General features: G+C 56.9%; 5 protein-coding genes and 1 non-coding gene across 6 annotated transcripts; 2 read left to right on the top strand and 4 right to left on the bottom strand.

Annotated features, from left to right (window-relative positions):
- Positions 1-39: 39 nt before the first annotated feature.
- On the bottom strand, positions 40-123 carry ACO1O0_001825. The gene has a single exon. It is a non-coding gene; the product is annotated as a tRNA-Gln (tRNA).
- A 1,567-nt stretch (positions 124-1,690) lies between these two features.
- Positions 1,691-4,644, top strand: ATG13 (autophagy-related protein 13-domain-containing protein; the record flags this gene model as incomplete). Its single annotated transcript, XM_083191304.1, has 3 exons — positions 1,691-1,909; positions 1,972-2,067; positions 2,140-4,644. The coding sequence occupies 3 exons, from the start codon at positions 1,691-1,693 to the stop codon at positions 4,642-4,644; spliced, it is 2,820 nt and encodes a 939-aa protein (XP_083052518.1).
- A 1,029-nt stretch (positions 4,645-5,673) lies between these two features.
- Positions 5,674-8,035, top strand: HSE1 (uncharacterized protein; the record flags this gene model as incomplete). The annotated part of the gene is made up of 6 exons (XM_083191303.1): positions 5,674-5,716; positions 5,778-5,938; positions 6,016-6,789; positions 6,863-6,935; positions 6,993-7,226; positions 7,281-8,035. 6 exons carry the CDS (start codon positions 5,674-5,676, stop codon positions 8,033-8,035), a joined length of 2,040 nt encoding a protein of 679 aa, XP_083052517.1.
- A 660-nt stretch (positions 8,036-8,695) lies between these two features.
- Positions 8,696-12,041, bottom strand: ACO1O0_001822 (SNF2 family N-terminal domain-containing protein; the record flags this gene model as incomplete). Its single annotated transcript, XM_083191302.1, has 2 exons — positions 8,696-9,049; positions 9,105-12,041. The coding sequence occupies 2 exons, from the start codon at positions 12,039-12,041 to the stop codon at positions 8,696-8,698; spliced, it is 3,291 nt and encodes a 1,096-aa protein (XP_083052516.1).
- Positions 12,042-12,881: 840 nt separating this feature from the next.
- On the bottom strand, positions 12,882-15,455 carry PCK1 (phosphoenolpyruvate carboxykinase PCK1; the record flags this gene model as incomplete). The annotated part of the gene is made up of 7 exons (XM_083191301.1): positions 12,882-14,225; positions 14,680-14,713; positions 14,780-14,904; positions 14,977-15,018; positions 15,081-15,156; positions 15,218-15,266; positions 15,332-15,455. Coding segments are annotated over 7 exons (1,794 nt in total), but the record flags the coding sequence as incomplete, so codon positions are not given.
- A 2,988-nt stretch (positions 15,456-18,443) lies between these two features.
- Positions 18,444-20,713, bottom strand: SUP35 (translation termination factor GTPase eRF3; the record flags this gene model as incomplete). The annotated part of the gene is made up of 3 exons (XM_083191300.1): positions 18,444-18,497; positions 18,553-20,303; positions 20,356-20,713. The coding sequence occupies 3 exons, from the start codon at positions 20,711-20,713 to the stop codon at positions 18,444-18,446; spliced, it is 2,163 nt and encodes a 720-aa protein (XP_083052514.1).
- Positions 20,714-21,543: the final 830 nt, after the last annotated feature.

The raw sequence follows: 21,543 nt of genomic DNA, 5'->3' as shown, positions 1-21,543 counted from the left end.
GAAACGGAGTGGTCGAGAGGCAATAAGGGCAAAAAAATGAGCTCTATGACAGATTCGAACTGCCGTTTTCGGAAGAACCTTATGGATCAAAATCCGATGTCCTAACCACTAGACTAATAGAGCGGGTGTGGGCTCTTCATCAAAATCTATTCATATACCCCACACCGGTGCTCGACGTCAGCAGCAGACACAAAGCGCACATGACTTCCCCAAGATGAAACTATCAGAGTCGCTGTTTCGCCACTAAAGGTGCGCAGATGGAATTGAAACGGTTAGATGCATCATTTTTAAAAGGTATCCAAGACAGTAGGTGTGAAGGATCGAGCCGGTTCAAAACAGCTAGCTGCCTGACCTCAAGCTTGAGTTGGTGACCTCCAACTCTAGAGGGCGCGGGTCCCAACGTTGGAAGACTGGCATCAGGCAATGGGAGCTTGACGTGATCTCGTATTTTCGAAACACTAGCTATCGTCGTGTGTGACCGTTTGATGCAATATGATGCTCCGCACTATAAACATCCGTTGTGGCATATTATACTTGGCTGGCTCTCTGCGGCTGCAAGCTGGAAGTACTTCGTACGTGGCGGGCGTGAACAGGCAGCTGGACGCCCTCAGACACCATGAATGACGGGCACGCTGTCGCAGATTCGCAGGGCCCCTCCACCGCTCCACCGCTGGCGCACGCCAACCAACCGGGGGCGACCAGGACAGGCACCCTCTTGAACAAGCACCCTGCAATGCTGCCTTCCAGGTTCTCCTGGCGATGCTGGATTGCAGAGTCACCGTTCCAATCTGAGGAGTCGGAGAGGGGGGGTGGCCAGCTCCCAGCAGCCGCAGCAGCAGTGCGCACGTGGTGGAAGAAGCTCAAGGTCTGCTGGCTGGGTGCAGCTGTACGGATACTGCTACATGCTAGTACTAGTAGTTAGGTCAGGTACATACTACTACCAGTAAGGTCGTAGTAGTAATGGTAATGCCGATGGCGGAAGGCGTCATTGTCCCAGCCCCAGCATCGCCATCACGAGGTTCTGGCACAAGACGCTCTACTGGGCCCGCAGCCTTCAGTTGGGGCCCCTCAACAACAAAGCACCACGGCATCAAGCCTCGCAACGACTGTCTGTCTGTTCATCCGTCGCCAGGTCCCCTCCTTTCCTGCCTGAAGCGAATGAAGCGAAGCGTGCCTGCAGTGCCGCGCTGTACCTTGCCGATTCGGTCCAAGTCAGCCTTAATCGGCGTGCGGGCGACCCGCGACCTGCGACCTGCGACCTGCAACCTGCGACCTGCGACCTTCGACCTGCGACCTGCGAGACGCCCATCGAGATTGCGCCCATTGGTCCACGGCCACGCCTTGCATCGACCTCCAAACCCACGCCCAACGTCCGGACCCTTCCTCCTGTATTCGTGCTCCTAGGACCGTTCCATCACCCATCGCCCGTATAGTCCTATCCTCCTCCTCTACCTCCTCTTCCTCCTCGCCCGCCGTAGGACCTCTCCACCCGCACCCTCCGACACCTTCCTACTCCCCTTCCCTGACCAGAGATAAGGCTTCGACGATGGAAGAGCATGTCCGATCCCGGGACAACACCACCTTCCAGGCCTGATCGATAGCTCAGCAACCCCCGTATCGATCGACAGTCCTCCAACACTACAGCCATATCCACCATCCACGTCTCCATCCATCACCGACGCGGGCCGCCATGCATCAGCAGCCCCGCGTGCCACCCCGGGTCTCGTCCCCGGCCTCCTCGCCCCAGACGAACCCAGCTCGAACCAACAATCCCAGGGAAGCCAGCCGCTCACGGACCGGCTCCAGCGTCTCCGGGAGGGATTCGGCGGGCTCTCCGGCGACAGAACACCCGCCCGCCCATACGGTGCCTCCCGCAGAGTCCGTCAAGAAGCTGGATCAGATCGTTCAGGTCGGTTCCCTGCCAGGCCCTGGTCATCTTCTGGGTGACAGCTTTGCTAACTTGGTCGGCAGAACTTCTTTAGCAAAGTTGCAGTTCTAGTTCTCGACTCCAGAATCAAGGTGAAGCCCGCCCGCTCAGCAAACGGCTCCAGGAGGCCGAACAAATGGGTAAGCAAAGCCACTCAGCAACCACATCATCAAAGCAGTGGGATTGGAAAGAACTGACCTCGGAGTCTACAGTTCCAAATCGAGACGGACGAAATCGACGACTTCCGAGACGAGCTCAAGACGTGGAAGTTGAGCGGCAGCATCGACAGCAGACCCCCTCCCCTAATCCTCGAAGTCTACCTCGACACATCTCGCATAAAGGACAGCCAAAGCCTCACAATAGTCGACGAAGATGGAAAGCGATGGGATGTCATGGAGCAGCTGAATTGGTCAGGCTCATACAATGATAGCACCTCTTCGGGGGGCTCGCAGAGAAATGCCGAGGTCATCCTGGAGAGATGGCGCGTTGAGCTCAAGACGACGGGTGGTACGCTGTCCGACGACTTTGGCCCGATCCTCCCGACCATCTATAAGAAAGCTATTGTCTTCTTCCGGGCTTTCTTTACCACCACAAGGTTGCTGCCGGCATGGAAATTCGCCAGCCAGGGAGCTACAAGAAACCCGCACCCGGCCCTGACGCCCCGTTGCCGGATACGCACCTCGGAGCCCCGCAAGCATGGCCCGGATCCTCTCAGGCACCCCATCGACGGGAGGTCGGACCCGGTGACGGACTACGTTTTTGGGGACCTTGATGTCCCCGTCGGCAGGCTGAACGTGTCGGTCACGTACAGAAACGACTGCAGCTTCCGCATAGACGACTCGGAAGCGCTACTGAGCTCCCGCTTCATGGGCGTCGACGAAAACTTCTTCAAGCCTTCCCTCCCCCAACGTAACGAGAGACCCCGCGGGCAAGTAGCCGAAGTGGGCTCGTTGCGTGACCATCGCCAGCAGGCAAATGTTACCGATGTGCGGCAAACCTACGGTAGTTTGTCCACGTTTCATGGCGACGGGCCCCTAGGCACAAGCCCGTTGTCGGCCCTAAAGTCTGTCAAGCAGCCAGGCTCGGATACAAGCTCGCCTCCTCCATCGTTCCCTGCTCACAATGAACTGGATGCGCCCAACTCGTTGCCAATCTCCAGCCGGCCCCCCTCACGAGCTATTATGAGAGACGATGGGACAGGGAGGAGGCCGTCCGTCTCGTTCCAGCCGTTCAAAGCCGGATCCCTGTCCGGTTCTCCTATTCCGCGACAGACCGAATCCGAGTCACCAGCATCTCCGCAATCGTTGCAGCGACCAAGCGGTCCACCCTCCCTCCAACAACCCCGAAACCGGACGTCCCTGACGGCCGGCATGCCGGCGTCCCTACGGGGTGGACCTCCTGCTCCTGTTCCTCCTCCACCTCAATCCGCAGAATCCGCTGGAGGAAGTTCCCCCCGGCCTGGCTCGACGAGTCGCTACAGCAGCAGCTTCACCCACCGCCGCGGGCGTCTATCCATCGGGGGCACATTCAGGGGGGTAGACGATGAGCAGGGAAGCAGCGGGAGGCAAAGCCTCGCGTCGTCGGTAGCCCAGCCAGGGTCCGGCCTCCTGGCGGAGCCCGGCACAAGCTCCGGCTCCCTTCAAGCAGAGGAAGATAACATCTCCGAGTTCTTGAAGGCGCTTGATAGCAAGAAGACCCTCAAGAGCTTCGAGCAGACCAAGCGTGGCGAGTCGGCCACGAACAAGACGGTTGCTCAGCTGTCCAAGTTCCACATGATGAGGGAGTCGAATAATGCCTTGACTGAATCAATGACATCCTCCATGCAGATGCACCGGTCGTCGAGCTCGTCGAGTCGGCAGCTCACCAGCGTTCCTGGGATGGTCGCGCCAGCGTCAGTGTCAGCCTCATCGTCTCCGAGCAAACCGCACTCACCACACACCCCCCACACGCCTGCGATTCCGTCTCGGCTGAGCGAGAATTCCATCGCAGACAACTCGTCCAACCAGAGGAGGATGTCATCGAGGCATGCTGCCCGACCATCCGAGTCCACTGTCCCCGAGTCAAGCAGGGAGGGAATCATCACCCAGGAAGGCACAACGGCCATCGACATCCCGCTGTCCCCCCGACTGGGATCATATCAGCGGCGTTCGAGCTCTGTCGCTCAGCAGAGCCGGGCAGTGGTAGACGACGACGGGGCAGACCTGCCATTCGCCGCGAACCGCAGCATCAGTCTCGGAGCCGAAGACCGGGAGCCGCCGACGATGAGCGTTCTCCTCGGCCGCCAGCTGGAGGAGGAATCTGCGGCGCGGCAGGGACAGTTGGGCAGCCTGCAGCCCGCGGCCGAAATCCAGACTGCCGAGACATCGGCCGTGATTCAGCGCCACGACTCATCCGAGGACAACCCGTCGGACGCCTTCATGTCGGGCATCCCGTCCAGCTCGCCGTTTGGCAGGCGACGTTACACAGGGATGGGTGCGGGTCGCAGGCACACGCCTCCCCACTCGGGGAGGGGGAGCTTCACGGGCTCGATCAACCGCCTTGTGCGCGAGGACAATGAGTCCCTCAGTGGAGAACCCCTGGTGTTTGATCTCTCGGAGATGGATGCCCAGGGCAGACGAAGCCTCGAAGAAGGCCGCGGGGGAGGGCAAGCTGGGGCCTCCGACAGAAGCGGAGGGTACGAGGGCAGCAGCCGGGGAGCATCAAGAAGGGGCTGGTAAGACGATTGATGGCGAGGCCCCTGGAGAGGCCTCTTCTTTATTTATTTATCTTGGATATGGTCTACTGTATTTGGCGTCGAGGTCATGTTCATGTTTGTTGCATCGGGGACCAGTCCACAACGAAGACATGGCTTGTACGGGGGTTTCCAAGTTCTGGCAGGGTTGGGAGTTCTTGGACAGATGCGACAACATTCCTTAGGTTGATTGACAGACAAGCAAGCTATAGCAGCGGATTTGCTACAAGGGGGGTGCAAGGCGAAGGAAATCCCATGGTTTCTGGGATAGGACCATTGCGTCGGTAGCAATAGCAACTGGCAGGACATTTAGAAATCAAATACCAGCGAGTATATGTTTATCATGAACATGACATGTCTGTCGTACGATGGTGGACATTACTGCTGTGTAATCGTACATGGTAAATAATCATTAGAGTGGCTGTAAGCTGTGACGACCACCCAACGAAGGTCCACACCTTTGGATGAAAAGGGAAATTTGGTGTGCCGTACGAGTCCTACTTGAAGTCGGTCATCTAATTTACGCGTACAAGAAGCTCTATTCACACAGCCATGCTCATGTTATCAACATATTGCAGGCCAGGGACAGTGGTCCAGGGTAAGCCATTGCAGGGCGATGGGAGCAGGGGGCGTGGCGCGTGGCGCAATACGTAATGTTGCGATGAACCTGGAAAGCCGTGGAGCTCACTGGCTCAGCCCCACGCTGTCCAGGTGTCATGCTTTGGATGACGAACTGCTGTCTGTGGCCCAGTGGTGGCCCCCATCCCTCCACGAGGCCCCGACCAAAAGACACACTGCGCTCAACATCCGACTGACCAGCAACCCTCACCCCAACCCTCCTCTTCCTCTCAACACCAAATTACCTGATCGCTGTCAGCTCGGCGCCCCGCAGGCTTTCTGGTGGAAGCATCCCCAATCACTCACCACCCCTCATACACCTTATCACGTCCGCCGTCCGCCATCCGCCATCCGCCATCCGCCACCCGCCTGAACGCGAGAGAGTTATACCAGCGCCATGTTCCGTGCGGCAGCCGCTGGGCCTTACGACGAGGTCGTCGGTGAGTGGTCCTCTGTGCGCCCCACGGGGGTCATCAGTTTCAAGGACTGACCATGTTGCAGCCAAGGCGACGGACGAGAACCTGACGTCGGAGGACTGGGGTGCCATCATCGAGGTGTGCGACAAGGTGTCGACGGAACCTAATGGCCCCAAGGAGGTTGTCCAGAGCCTGATTAAGCGTCTTGCTCATCGCAACGCCAATGTCCAGCTGTACACACTTGAGGTTCGTCTTTATTCTCTGCCGCGAGCGTGCTTTCAAGCGTCGGCTAACGTAACAACCCTCCCCCCCTCCGACAACAGCTTGCCCACGCCCTCTGCCAGAACTGCGGCAAGAGTGTCCACCGCGAAATCTCCAGCCGCGCCCTCACCGACGCCCTCCTCAAGCTAGCCAACGACCGCAACACCCACACACAGGTCAAGGCCAAGATCCTCGAGAAGATGAAGGACTGGAGCGACATGTTCAGCAAGGACCCCGAGCTCGGCATCATGTACGACGCCTACTTTCGCCTCAAGCAGAACAACCCCACGCTTCAGGCCCCCAGCGCGCCGCAGAAGCAGGGCCTTACCGCGACGGACCGCCAGAAGGAGGAGGACGAGCTTCAGATGGCCCTCAGGCTGAGCCTGCAGGAGGAGGAGCGCAAGAAGGCCGGGCCGTCGCGGTCTGGCACGCAGGCGGGGGCCAGCGGGCAGCAACATCAGCAACAGCAACAGCAAGAAGAAGAGCCGGCACCGGCCCCTCCCCAGGGTACCACGGCGGCGACGGTAAGCAGGGTGCGGGCGCTGTACGACTTCACCCCGTCGGAGCCGGGCGAGCTCGAGTTCAAGCGGGGCGACGTCATTGCGGTGCTCGAGAGCGTGTACAAGGACTGGTGGCGAGGGTCCCTCAAGGGCAAGACGGGCATTTTCCCCCTCAACTACGTCGAGAAGCTCACCGATCCCACCCCGGATGAGCTGCAGCGGGAGGCGCAGATGGAGGCCGAGGTCTTTGCCGAGATCAAGAACGTTGAGAAGCTGTTGACTCTGCTCAGCACGTCCAACACGGCTCCGCGGGAAGAGGACAATGAGGAGATCTCAGTGAGTATACGTTATGTGAAAAAAAATGGGAGGTTGATCCCTGGACACTGTTGTCGCTGACTTGTTCGTGCAGAAATTGTACCATCAGACGCTGGCGATCCGACCTAAACTCATCAAGCTCATCGAAAAGTACTCGCAAAAGAAGGGTTCGTCCATGCTACTGCCTACCATATGACATTTGACATTGGCTGACGCGAAAATAGATGACTTCACGCAGCTGAATGAAAAGTTCATCAAAGCGCGCCGAGACTACGAGGCTCTACTGGAGTCATCCATGTCTCATCCTCCCCAGCACAGCTACCAGCAATATGCGATCCGACCTGGTCCTCCCGGCCAAGGGTACCCCCAAGCTGCTGGTGGATATCCCCCGCAAGGACTCCCTCAGCAAGACCCCCAGAGATTCTACACGCCTGGCCCTCAGGGTCAAGCACCTCAAGGTTAGTTGGTTTTTGGTAACACGGGTGGCCGAAACCGTGCTCACCGTCATCTAGATCGCCCATACCAAGCATCCTCACCCCCTCCTAACTTCCCGCCACAAGGCCAAGCCAACCCGGCACCGTTCTATGTTGCTGGTGCAGAGGTGCCGTCACAGCATGCTCAACGACCACCTGCTCAGCAGTACCCCCCGAGGGAAGAAACCCCCCACCATCCCTCCAACGCCGGGCAGCCAGCCCCTATCACCACCTCCTCACCCCCTCAACATTATACCCCGTACTCTCAGCCTCCGGGGCCCACGCCGCAGTCGCCATCATACGCCCAGACTCCTGGACAGGGGCGACCTCAGAGCACCTATGGAGCCCAGGAGCTAGCCACATCGGTGTACGACTCGCCAATTCAGCCACACAACCCGCACAACCTCAACAACCCAAACAGCTGGGGCAGCTCTGCTTACTCACCTGAGGAGAGCGGCCCCAGCGACAACCCCAGCGCACCACCTTCTGGACCATATGGCCAACAGCCGCCATATCAGGGATACAACCCCGATCAGGGTGCCCCACCCGTGCCAACCGGCCAGCCTCCTCAACCACCGCAGGACAGCATGGCACCTACGCCTCTGCAGCCTCCGCCCTTGCAGCCCGGTGGCGCGGCTTACGACGCACGACAGGGGCTGCCGAGCCAGGCGGGAGCAACATCTGGTGGACCGGCGGCACCGCAGCCGCAGTATAAGCCCTACGTGCCACCCGCCCCAGTCGAGGGGCCCAACGCTCCAGCACCCAGCGACTACTACCGGAGCGGCGTGTACTGAATGAGGAGTAAAGATTGGATGGGATCCCAGGTGGCATAATTTGGGTTACGCGGATATTAGCCCGAGGCGGGGGGAAGGGGGCTGCGCAGCTGGAGGGTGGTCCTTCATGTTGTCAGTATATGAGCAAAGCTGTCTCTGCCCGCCTTCTTCTTTTCGGGCCATGTGAATTTATTAGCACGCACGGCTGGCTGGCAGGAATATTCAGATGATTGATTGATTTGGCACCTTGTGCTCCCGCGTGGACGAAACTGTGAGTCTTCCCAACCTGTAAATTTGTACGCAAGTTGGGGACTACGATACGTGTTGCGAGGTTTGTGTAGCAGAAGGGGAGGGGGGTGTGACGGGAGGGGCCCACGTAACGACCGCGTGGCTGGCTTACGACAACTTATCCGATCAGATATTATTACCAGAGAATTTTCAAGTCTTGTTTTCTATCCAGACGTCCCTTTATCTAGTCTCGGATGTAAAAAAAAGAAAGGCGAAAACCAAAACGCCAAGCGCCGTAAAACCATCCGCCATGTCCATCCTGTAATTATCCAGCCGCTTATGCTCTCTTGTAATCATGTCCATCAAGTCGGCCTCCAAGCGTGACCTTGGTTAGCACATTATATATATGTACTCGCTGAAAGTAAAACGGGGAAGAATCGTTCCGCTTCTTGTTCACCACCTCCTCCCGTAAATCTCGCTCTCCTGCCTCTTGACGGCGGGCTTCCTGCGCATGACACTGGCAACATCACGCGCGGCCTGGCGCACGTCGAGGGAGTTGCCCTCGACGTGGCGGTCCGCGTCATCGGCGTGGCCCGGCTTGAACAGCTCAATGATCTCATTGAGGCCGAGCTTGAAGGCGTCCTTCTTCATGCCGCCATCGATGGCCTGCTCGGCGAGTAGGCGCTTCTTGTCCTGGAGTGTCAGGATGTTCTCCTCGATCGTGTTGGCCACGGTGAGGCGGTAGACGGTGACGTCGACGGTTTGTGTGAGGCGGTGGACGCGGTCGATGGCTTGTTCCTCAACGAACTGGATTGCATGTAAGTGGGAGCATATCTCTGCGAAACAATCCAAGGACACTTACGGGATTGAAGAAGGGCTCCATGATGATGACACGCGTAGCCGCCGTCAGGTTGAGGCCTAGACTACCGCACTTGAGACTGCATAACAAGATCCGTGTCTCGGGATCCTTGCGTAGCCTGCACAGGCTCTCCTCGCGCTCGTCGTTGCGCATGCTGCCGTCGTAGCGCGTAAACTGGAACCCGTGGCGGTCGAGGAACGGCTCCATCAGGTCGAGCATTGTCGTGAACTGCGAGAAGATGATGAACTTGTGCTCATCAACCTCCTTGTCTAATATTCTGATCATCTCGCGGATCTTGGCCGAGGCACCGACGTCAACATTCTTGGCGTAGCGCTTCGTGTCCCAGTCCGTCTCAAAGACGGCAGAATTTTCAGAGCCCGAGTCGGATTCGTCTCCTGACTCTGACTCTGACTGTTCGCTCTCGGATAAGGGTTCGAAGTACGTAGGCTCTGGCTTCTTCTCTTCCTTGTCCTCCAAAGTCTGCGACGCCATCTGCTTTGTGAGAGCGGAGATAGAGAGAAGAGAATCATCATCGGAGTCGTTGTCTGCGTTCTCCTTGGCCGAGACGTAACCCTCCTCCTTTCTCGCCGTCTCGTCGTCAACGACAAAGCTCAGGTTACTCCTGTCCTGGGTGGTGTCAGGCTCATCGTCTTCAGAATCCTCTGACCCAATCCAGTCACCACCTCCCTCGGCGTTCTCATCCTCCTCGCCCCCCGCCTTACCAAGCAGCAGACTACCACGCTCGCTTTCTGGTACTAGCCAGCTGCCTTCGGCATCATCCTCATCATCGCTGTCAATCACTGCGTTGCGATTGCGTGGGCGCCGAATAGGCTTCTTCGGACTGTCAGGTTTCGCCTCAGCCGGCTTCTTTGGACTGTCGGGGGTTGCCTCAGCAAGCTTCTTCTTCTTCTTTGTCTTCTTTATCTTCTTGGTCTCTTCCTTTCCGTCTTTGTTGAAGGCATCCAAATCACTGGAGCACTCTAGGCACATTTCACTGCCAGTCTTGTTCTGCTCCTGGCTCAGTTCATTGCCGCATATGGAGCAGTTCCTAGTCGCCGCAATGCCCATTCCGGCGAACATATCAGCCATGGAATCGATATCAGCGTCCTGTGTCTTCTGGCTCGAGCCGGTGGACAGCGCATCCTTGTCCTTTGCCAGCTTGCCTGCCACCAGCCGCGGGTGGTTGCAAGCCTGTCGCATGCGCAGCAGCAACGTCAGGGCACTGGTGTAGCTCACCTTGCCCTGGCCGCCCATCATAGCCTCAATGCTCCTGTCCGCACGCGCCTCAAGTCGTTTGTAGAACTTGCGCTCGGCCGCAGACATCTCCGTGGAGACGAGAACGACGTTGCGCTCCGTGACCTTGAATCCTGTAGACGATTTCCCGTCCTCAGACGGTTTACCACCTGGGTTGAGTGCTCCCGCTTCCTTTAGAATCTCCTTGGTGCGTCTCTTCATGAAGCATCGCAGGATACTGTGGAGTCGACGGATGGCAATGTGGCCCTTACCGTTCTTCATCGGCTGATCAATGTGCTCCTTCCATTCCTTCAGGTTGTCGTAGGGCCTGATGCGAAGAAATCTGACGAGGGACTGCAGCTCATCGAGATTGTTTTGCATAGGCGTGCCGGACAAGCACCACCGGTACTCGGAGTTCAAGGCGTAGCAGGCTTTGGTAGCCTTTGCGTTGCGGTTCTTGATGGTGTGGGCCTCGTCCAGAACGACTCTCCACCAGTGCAGCCCAAAGCAGCCGGCCTTGACGCCGTCATCTGCCGCTGAAGAATGACCGTGCTCGGAGACGAGAATCTGGTATGTGGTGATGACCACGTCGTATAGGGCTAGGTCCTTAAACTTCTTTGTCCTGTTCGGGCCGTGGTGCACACACACTTTCAGCTGGTGAGACTTCTCTAACTTTTCAATAATCTCGCTCTCCCACTGGCGGATCAGGGCCAGAGGCGCGACCACCAGGGTCGTCTTGGCGATGCCCTCGAAGTGTTTCTTCCAGCCCTTGTCCTCCTTCTTGGGCTTCTGGTTCGTGAGAATGAGCGAGATGGTCTGCAGCGTCTTTCCCAGACCCATGTCGTCGGCGAGGATGCCGCCCTTGGGGACCTTTCCACGCTTGATAGGCCCTAGCTCGCGACCGCGCATCCACTCGACGCCTTCCACCTGATGGGGTAGCAGTTTCACCTTAAGACCCTCCACCACCCCAGATTTGGGATCTTTGGCGTCTATTGTATCCTCGACCCCCTTCTTCGGCGCCTCCTCCTCCTTCTCCCCGTCATCATCCATGTTCCCCTCGAGAAGATTCTTCAGGTCCTCGCTGGCCTTCTTCGGGTCAGTGTAGAACACCTCTTCGCCGCGGGGCATAGCCGGGGCAAACGCATGCGACTCGAAGACGGGAAGCGGCGGGGCCCTCCGATCCTTGTACTGGGGCGGTGGTGGGCCACGGACCCTGTTGACACTGCCTAGGTGGTGCTCGGGACGGTGCTTCTGCTGGACGAAGACGTTGGCCTTCTGCTTAAGAGACGACATCATCTTCGTGGGGTGGCCAAACTTGGGACGGTCCGACGCCGACGACGACCCCGATGAACGTGACGGATCCTGCATGGCCGCCTGCACGGCGGGTTTCAGCGTTGCGAGACCGTTCATGGCGCTGATGATGTCGTCGTCGCTGTCGGGGGAATTCGCCCGTCGGGGGTTGCCATTGTTCGCATTTAGGGGAGCCTTTGGGGGCACCCGCTCGTTAACCATGGCGGCGTCTAGGTTCCGTAGCGGAAGGGAGATGGGGGCAGGCTTGGAAGAGTCGCTGGCGAGCGCATCCGCCACAGCTTTCTTTGCCTTGCGTGGCGACTTGGAGAAGTCGGGCTTCTGGGAGGACGAGAGGGTGTTGGTCGGTCTTATAACGAATGCGGCACCCGGCTTGTTGCTAGGTTCCGGGCGACTCATGTGAGCGAGCGAATGCGAGTTGGGGCTGGCTGTGAATGTTTGGACATGGGGCTCACCACGTTTGATGATGCGTTGTGCACGGTTTACTTGTGGCTGTTGGTGGCGGTTGGCCGTGGACGTTATTGCCCCAGCAACTAGTCCATTGGGCCCCTGTGTGCGCTGCAGGCACTTAACAGATAGCAGCCCCGCCGCACTGTGATCAACAGCCAGGGGCACAGTGCTCTACAGTGCTATCTGCATGCACTTGCTCGCGAGTCGTTCCGAGTGCTCGTAAACCCTTTAGCAAGCAGTTGGGGAAAAAAAGAGCAAGATGCTGAAATTTGATATCACATATGCATATATATATACGGTATATTCGTGTGTTCATATACTCACGCATATATTCGACTGCAGATGTATCATATATAAAGGATGTGCGTAGTATAGGTATTGGCTATATCGTAAGTACTATCTACAAAGTACTTGAGTAAATATTACTTGGGTAAATATTTTGACGCCTTGGGTTTTCGCTAACCACCTGGCTACTAGGTATTACTACTTTCGAAGTTTTTAGTCTATCCGTCTAGCAAGGTAAGGCTACGAACACATTCTAATGGGGTCTTCTGGGTATATATAATTTTTTTTTTCCATCTTGTGAAAGCTATCATAAGGCCTCTAGCGGCCGAGGTGCATATTACTGGATCTCCTCCCGTGGGGAATACCTATCTTCTTCATCAAAATGCCAATGTCAGCCGAACATTGGAGCAAACAAAACCCGTGTAGACGCCGTCCCGTGGTAAATGTGGTAGAAACCCTTCATGATGCTGCTGCGACAATCTAATATCGCTTCTTGAAAACGCTTTAAACAACCGGTCCCGCCTTGACGACGTCCTCGGTCGCCTCGCTCTCGTACTTGGCGAAGTTCTCGCGGAACAGCTTGCCAAGCTTGAGAACCTCGCTGTTGAAGCTCTCGTCGCCGGCAGTCCAAGCCTTCTTGGGGTTGAGCAGCTCGTCGGGGACGTTGGGGCAAGTCTTGGGGACCTGCAGGTTGAAGACCTCGTAGTTCTCGTACTCGACATTGGCCAGCTCGCCAGAGTGGATGGCATCGAGGATGGCACGAGTGTACTTGAGAGGGCAACGCTTGCCGTCCTGGGCGAAACCGGCACCGACCCAGCCGGTGTTGAGCAGCCAGGCGTTGGCCTTGTGCTGCTCAATCTTGTCCGCCAGCATCCTGGCGTAGCGCATGGGGTGCAGAGCAAGGAAGGGCTGGGCGAAGCAGCTGGAGAAGGTAGCCTGGGGCTCCTTGACACCATCCTCAGTACCAGCCATCTTGGAGGTGTAGCCAGAGATGAAGTGGAACATGGTCTGGGAGCTGTCGAGCTTGGAGATGGGGGGCAGGACACCACGAGCGTCGCAGGTCAGCAGGATAATGTTGGTGGGCATGTTCGGCGACAGGCAGGGGATCTTGGCGTTGGGGATGTACTCGATGGGGTAGGCGCAACGCGTGTTCTCAGTGAGGGTGGCGTTGTCGTAGTCCACCTCGCGGGTCTCGGGGTCGAAAACGACGTTCTCGAGGACGGAGCCGAACTTGATGGCGTTGTAGATATCGGGTTCCTTCTCGGCCGACAGGCCAATGCACTTGGCGTAGCAGCCACCCTCAATGTTGAAGACACCGCGGTCACTCCAGCAGTGCTCGTCGTCGCCGATCAGGGCGCGGTTGGGGTCGGCAGACAGGGTGGTCTTGCCGGTGCCGGACAGACCGAAGAAGACGGTGACGTCACCATTCTTGCCCTCGTTGGCAGAGGAGTGCAGAGTCAGGACGTTGTGCTTGATGGGCATCTCGTAGAAGAGCACGGTGAAGATACCCTTCTTCATCTCGCCGGCGTACTCAGTACCCAGGATGACCATCTCCTTGGCAGCAAAGTTGATGGACACCGAGGTGGCCGAGGTCATACCCTCGGTGTAGCGGTTGGCGGGGAAAGATCCGGCATTGTAGATGGTGTAGTCGGGGTGGAAGTGCTCGAGCTCCTCACGAGGAGGGCGGATGAGCATGTTCCTCATGAAGAGGGCATGGTAGGCGCGGGCGCAGATGACGCGGACGCGGATGCGGTACTTCTCGTCCCAGCCAGCATAGCCATCGACAACATAGATGCGATTGCGGGTGTTGAGGTAATCGACAGCACGCTCACGGTTAATCTTCCAGACCTGAACGCGTATTTTTGTCAGCAACGGCACGGAAAGAAGCATTATCACATGACGGTTCCGGGCAACCGGGGGAAGGTGGTCTGTGCGCTCTGTGAGGGGCTATGACATGAACACGGGGGATCGGGAGAAGTCGCGACTCGCTGGGGAGTGCAAACTGGGCTTCAATTGCGGGGTGGCACGCCCACAACCCACCAGCTGCAGTCTCTGCAGTCTGCATGATGCGAGGGCTCTGCAACTTTGCAAGCCTCTAGCACGCGACGCCCCGGATGTGTCAGAACAACTGCCTGCGCGCCCGCCAATTGGCGAGGCTACCCGAACCGTCGGGCGGCCTCGCAAAATCCTCCCATCACATGCCGCGACGTGGACGCTAGAGGCAGCCCAAGGGACAAGGGATGAAAAGATGGGGGAAGATGGGGAAGACGGTGAAGGAAGGTCAAGGACTCGGTAAACCTACCTCGGGCGACATGGGCTTGTTTACTGGACCCCACCTGCAGACAGGGCTCGTTAGTGGCTGTTTTGACGCTGGGCAACCTCAAACTTGGCGATTGACTTACCAGATGTCCTTCTCAGAACCAGGCTCCTGGACAATACGCTTGTCCAGGGGCGAGCGACCAGTCTTGGTGCCCGAGTAGGCTGTCAGAGCACCACTCGAGGTGATGGCCGTGCCAGTTTCGTAGACCTGTGGTAGTCCCGCTTGTCAGTCGACGAGTGAAACCACCACGAGCCCATGCGGGCAGGGACATCAACACACCAGAGCATCTTCGTACAGGGCTGCGACCGACGGGTTCGCAATCTGGAGATAAAGAGTTAGCAAGTCTTTTGATGTCTCAACGTGGTCATTAGTCTAAGCCTTACAATCGAAACGTGGTCGTAGTCAATATGAGCGGTCTCATGTAGCTCCTCTTCTAGCTCAGTGTGAGGAACATGAGGCCTATCAAACAACAATTAATACACAATTCGCCGCAGAGAAAAAGGGTACGGTAATTGCTTACTGAACACCACTAGGGTGCAGCGAGGTCTTGTTGACTGTGGGATTGAGCACTGGAGGATATCCGTGTTAGTCAAGACGGACAGGCGTGTCGGTCTGTCAGAGCGAGTCGGCTTACTCTTGGGCAGATCGATTTCGGCTCGCAAGATTGTGGAGAAGGGGTTTGGGACAGATGGATTAGAATAGGGAGAAATGATTCTGAGGACGGGGTCCGTCTTGGTCTTATAGAGTTTCGAGGTAATCTAATCGCCCGATGAAAGCTCAGTACAAGACCAAACTTCGGAAGTGTCACCAGGGGGGCGTGTGTGTTATCAAGCTCCGGTTCTCCACATCCGCCTTGGGAAGCCCACAAACGGGCATTCTTGAGGTACTGGATACATGACTCCCCGTAATGCCGGGCCGTAACTGACCGAGGATAGGCTATGACCCGTAGCTGCAGCCGGAGATTCTGGTTTCCTCTTGGCTGGCGCCGCGCGGAACCCGGGGAACGGTCAAGTCGAGCACGAGGATATGTCGGAACGATGGCAAGGCTTGGAACGGCAGCTTGGGGACAGCCAGTGGGGGGGGGGGGGGGGGGGGGGGCGCAAAAAGACCCCTGCAGGATTCGGGAACAAATACAGAATTGGGGTTGACGTGTGTGACTTACCGAGACTACCCTCCAGACTATTGATGGGACACTGGTCTTATGATCTTCTGGCTTTTCTCGTGTTTGAATGTATTTGAAGCAGGGTGAATGTCTAGATGCACGCTGCATTTGACTACTACGAGTAGTAATACTCCATCACGAGCAACGCTGTTGCGTTTTGGAATTGTCGAGTAACCGCAGCAGGTCCATTTGTCCGGAGTACGGGTACGAATGGCAGGAATGAACCGAAGGCTCCAGTTTCTAGACCAACCTGGGATGGGCAAGGGCGTCATGATTGCCGGACTTGGCAAGATCGCTGCGACACCCCGCAATTTCAGATCGCGACCCCCATCTGGGTGATGAAAAACACGACTTGACCATGGGAAAAGACGATTCAATGTCAGAAAACAAGGCAGGAAAATTCTCGAAAAGGATGGGGCTGTACCTAGATCGATCTCAGGGTGATGCAAAGCCCGAGATCGTTACTTGGGAGCCGAGCAAACGGTACAAACGGAAGCAATCGGCCAGATTATAGTACTCGTTTGGGGTTTCTCCGCGTACTCGTACTGTTGATAACTCCCTGGCCCTGATGGGTTAGCAGGAAGGCTTCAAGGCCCCATTTGGGATTCGCTTCATGCACATACATGGTAATAATAAATGCATTCTAATCCCAATGATTCTTAGCCGTCTCTCCCAAGGCAAGGCTGGGACGATGGGCGGCTTGAGTCTGGGGCTCCAACCGCAAGCGCACCCAGGCCCAGGCCCTGCCTCTAGCCCCGGGCAGCCCTGTGGCAGCCAGCTCCAGCCCTCGGCCTCGTAGTGTACAGAGTACATCTCTTGGTACCTTACCCCACGATTTCTCTGCCTGGGCCTGACTGGCCTTCCAGACCTGAACATTTCCGCTTCACCTCTGCCAGATTCGCTTACACGCGATAGAATAGGTCTTTTCTCTGGTCAGTAGTTTTATTTCCTCACCGTTTCATTTGCAAGTTTTTTTTCTTTATCCTCGGCTTCTGGCCGAACAGCTCGGACCGGGCGAGTCTTTTGCCCCGCCGCAGGCATTCCTATGGCAACATTACGACCAAGGCCCAACCCCGTCGACCCATTGGATCGAGTCACGATAATCATCTGTGACGACCACCACGGCAAACGACGCGTTCCCTTATCCCGGAAAGGAGCTTGGTCCAGCCAATCCCGTCAATGGATTCAGAAGCCGTCCTCCAACCGCCCCCCCCCGGCAGCGCCTGGCGCAGCACCCGGCGTAGAGTCGAGACGCCCTGAGTCATTCCGATTTTCTCCGCGCTCAGCCTCTTCCCTTACGCGACACACCTTGCTCCCAAATGCGTAACAACGACGCAATGGGAGATGCGCTATCCACACACCCTCCCCTCCACTCGGCTCTCCGCATCAAAGCGAAAAAAAAGAGAGAGGCCCGTGATTCACTGGTTTCGAGCGTGTTTGGGCGATTATCTTCTACGCCAGGATTGGCTAGAAACGAAAGCGTTCCCGAGCCACGTTTCTTCGCTACAGTCTTGTGCCGAGACGTACCTTGCTGGGGACTCCGGGAGTCCCTGGGACAAAAAACTTAGCCGCCCCGAACATGCCAGGGCCACACCGGCTTCCATCTCATATCCCCTCCAGCGGCCCTCCAGCGGGGTCCATAGACAGCGCTTCGTCACCATACCGGGCTCGTTTCAACCAGATTGCTACCCAACGCCAATACCAAAGAAATAACTACGGTACATGTACTTCGTACCTCGAAACCAACCAGGCACCAGCCTCCCAGCTGACCCTCCGCCGCCTCTCCACATGACCTTCCGAAGTCCTCGGACGTTGCCCGAGGAGCTCATTCCGGATCCCTCTCTCGTTGCCGTGCCCTCTCCTGTGCCTGTTCCCTCCTTGTTACCCCCGGGGACTCCAGGGCCGTGGCGGCCCCGATCGTCCCGCCCCCCCTTCTCCATCCATCTACTACTATCGCCGCTCCGTCTCGGCCTCAGAAAGGTCTGCGCCTGCTCCCATCCTGGTGCCGCCCCTCCGGCTCATTTTCGTCTGGCCATAGGCATCCCACTCCTGTGCGCCCGTACGGAGTGCATGATGCGGGATTCTGGACCTATTATGTCTTTGCTTTTGTGCTTCCTTTGCTTTTCGCCGAGTTATCGTGCCTTCGTGAAACTGGAAGGCGTGTTTCGTTTCGTCACGTAATACTATCCATCGATGACACCCCACCATGGGCAGAGTACGTGTAAGTCAGTCTTGACATGATCATTCATCCTCAAATTGCGCTGTATCCTGTTCTCTACCAAGCCAATATCATGGTCAGGGGGGTGACTCTTCAACATAGTAGGTATGTCGCCATCTAGTTCCGACCGCCTGCGTCCGGGGTCTCGAGACACATCGGGAGTAGGGTTCCGGTCTTCACCAGTGCTACTATGTACGTATCGTCCCGCCCGTCTTGGCATCGATATAGTTATGGCATGGAGGAGCCCAGTGTCTTGCTTCCCTATCTCAAACCCACATTCCATGATAACGCTACTTCTCCCCGCCCGTCAGTTCTGCTCTATATCTTTAATTCTCCACATTTGAAGACATGCAGTCATGATTCATTTTAGTTGCTGTCCGTAATGAGCTTCGTAATCTTTCCGATGGCAATGGTTTGTCCCTGTTATTCGTGTTAGCTGGCGAACGTTGATTCGGTATACTGTTGGTATGCGTACCTGGTCTCGTAGGGTGAAGCGACCCATCTGAGGGTAGTCCTCGAATCTCTCCACACACACGGAGCCTGCTCCTCCAATCACCTGCATCCGCGCAATGATGCTATCGCCCTTCTTGGCGTGAGTGGGGGGGTTCTTGCTCTTGCGGTTGGTGCCCTTCTGGAGCTTGTGCAGCAGAGACGCGAACGTCACCTCCTCAATCGCAGAGTGAACGTGCAGGACGCAGTTAAAGCCCGACGTCAAAATGGTCTTGAGCTCTAGGATGCGAATCTGCGCCTCAAACTCGGTCACGCAGTGCACCAGTCTCTTGGGGGAGCAGATGACGAACCCAGGGAGGATGTCCTCCTCCTCGATGCCCTTGAGCCTCAAACGCACCTGGTCACCACACTGAGCGATTGGGATCTCGTCCTCCTGCTCGCCGAACACTGCCGACACTTCGAGGTTCTGCTTCCGGGGCATCATGATCAGGTTCATGCCCTTCTTGACGACACCGGCCTCGATCTTTCCGTCAATCATGGTTCCTAGATCACGGTACTTGGCGTTGACGGGCATCATGAAGGGAGCATTGACCTTTCGCTCCAGTGCCTTCATGTCATCAAGGTACTCCAGCAGCGAAGGTCCATTCCACCAAGGAGCCACACCCGCAGGCAGACGGTCCTTGATGTTCATGGACATCTGAGCAGCCACAGGCATGAAGTAGACATCCGTCTTGAGGTTGTATCCGGTTCCCTTCAAGAACTGGGATAGCTTCGTGGTGCACTCCTTGTAACGGGCCTCGGACCACTCGACAGTCGGGTCGTCCATCTTGTTGATGACAACTATCAGCTTGTTGACACCCTGGGTCTTGGCAAGCATGGCATGCTCGCGGGTCTGTCCTCCTCTTTCGAAACCGGTCTCGTACTCACCCTTACGGGCGGAGATAACCAGGATACCAACGTCGGCCTGCGAAGCGCCTCCAATCATGTTGGGGACATAGGTCTTGTGGCCCGGAGCATCCAAGATACTGTATCGGCGCTTCTCCGTCTCAAAGAAGCCTCGGCCAACTTCGACAGTCTTTCCCTTGGATCGTTCCTCCTTGGTCAAGTCCATGACCCACGACAGGTACCAAGACTCACGGCCAAGGTCCTTGGCCTCCTTCTTGTACTTCTCCATGGTACGCTCATCTACCATGCCGGTGGACCAGAGGATGGAGCCACCAAGGGTAGACTTTCCGGCATCAACGTGTCCGATGAAGATGATGTTGACGTGCTCCTTGCCGTAGATTTCCTTGAGGGTATCTTCGTCAACATCAGCGGCCTGCTCCTTGGTGACAGCATCGACGTCCCGCTGGACCTTCCTCTCTCCCACAGGGCTAGACCGGCCGGAGGGCGTGGGTGATGTCTTGCCAGAAGACTTGGCGCTAGATCCAGCAGCAGGCTTTCCAGCCTTCTCGCCGGTCTTCTCGATGGCCTTGGCAGCCGTAGTCTTTTGACCAGCCTCGGGCGCGTTGGTCGGCTCGGGCTTTGTCTCTTCCTTGGGCTTCACTGGGGCCGCGGTTCCTCCGATAGAGAGAACCTTGGCCTTGGGCTTCGCGTCACCTCCGATGCTCAGCACCTTCGCCCCGCCTTCCTTAGTGGCCTGGGGCTGAGGCGCGCTGGGAATAGACGTCTCCCCGGTCGACGGCTTCGGGGCATTATCGGCTTTGGGTCCTTGGGGAGCGGCAGGCTGCTGGGACTGTTGGCCTTGAGGCTGGCCGTACTGGGGGTAACCACCGCCTAATTCAAGTTAGTGCGCTGTATTTTTAATAAGATGAGCTTGTAGTCTTACCGTAGCCTTGGTTGTTGTTGTATCCCTGGCTGAAGCCACCGCCATATTGGTTGTACTGGTTGAAGCCCTGCTGGCCCTGCTGGCCCTGCTGACCCTGCTGACCCTGCTGAGCGCCATACTGGGGGTAATAGCCCTGCTGCTGCTGGTAGTACTGCTGCTGCTGGTATTGGGGCACAAAGTTGCCCCCGTAGGGCTGGCCGGGCTGGAAGGACTGAGCGCCGGGCTGGAAGGACGCGATACCCGGGCGGAAACCTCCTTGCGCCTGGGCGGGGTTCATGTTGAGCTGCTGCTGCGCCTGGCGAGACAGATTCTCGTCCTGAGCAGCAGGATCGTCCTCCCAGGAGTTGAGGTGAGACATGGTGACGGCTTTTTTCTCTCGAACGTTGAAAAGCAGCTCGGTAGCGAAGGGTTGCTGTGTATGAGCAACTTGTCGAAATGCGCGACCTTTCGGTGGTCAATCGAGGGGTCGAAGCGCAACGGAGGGTCCGACGAGAGTTCGAGGGCGACGAAAGGGGGAAAGGGCCTTTTGACGGCACAGGTTCCTTGTCGATTGGGTACCGACAGCACAGGGTCTCGATTTCCCTGCCCGTTGGTTGTTTCTGCCCGGATGGTTGCGAGTCTGGTGGCGGTTGTGAAAATTCAAGCCCCACCAAGATGACGCTCGGGAAAGAAGACATGGGTGGTTTCTGTTGTCGTGGAGGGGCTGGCACAGTGCTTACGCACTGTCACGACACGGTATCTATTTCCTACTCTGTACGGATATCCGTACAAAGCTTCACCACACAGGCCCTTAAGGGACCCATGCCGAGATATATGAGAGTCGAGACGCCAGCATCACAACTCGTGAGTCAAATGCAAGCAAGTGACTGCTTTATTGTGGCGGCCAGCTGCTCATACCAATTCTGTGAGCTCATCTGAGCCCATATGGGTCACATCGAATCCTAGTCTTCTGTGCGAAGTAGCTTGAGAACCAACTTCATCAAACGGAGTTGATTGCCATGTGTGTATTTGAGCCCACACTGTATGCCATGCCCCTCCAGGCTCCAACACTCACTTGTGGGCTAATACCCAACAAACAGAGGGTGAAGAGTCAATCAATGCCAGCCGCACAAAACTTCGAGTGAAGCAGACAGATTCCGGCGGCGTTTTGGAATCAACACCCCTCTCCTTTTCTGAAAGGAGATGCTC

The sequence above is a fragment of the Amphichorda felina genome, assembly GCF_050947745.1.
Source record: "Amphichorda felina strain 45539 chromosome Unknown scaffold_2, whole genome shotgun sequence".
In the NCBI taxonomy this organism is placed as follows: Eukaryota; Fungi; Ascomycota; class Sordariomycetes; order Hypocreales; family Bionectriaceae; genus Amphichorda; species Amphichorda felina.
Note: the sequence above shows the minus strand (reverse complement) of the source record. Positions and strands in the feature narration are given on the sequence as shown.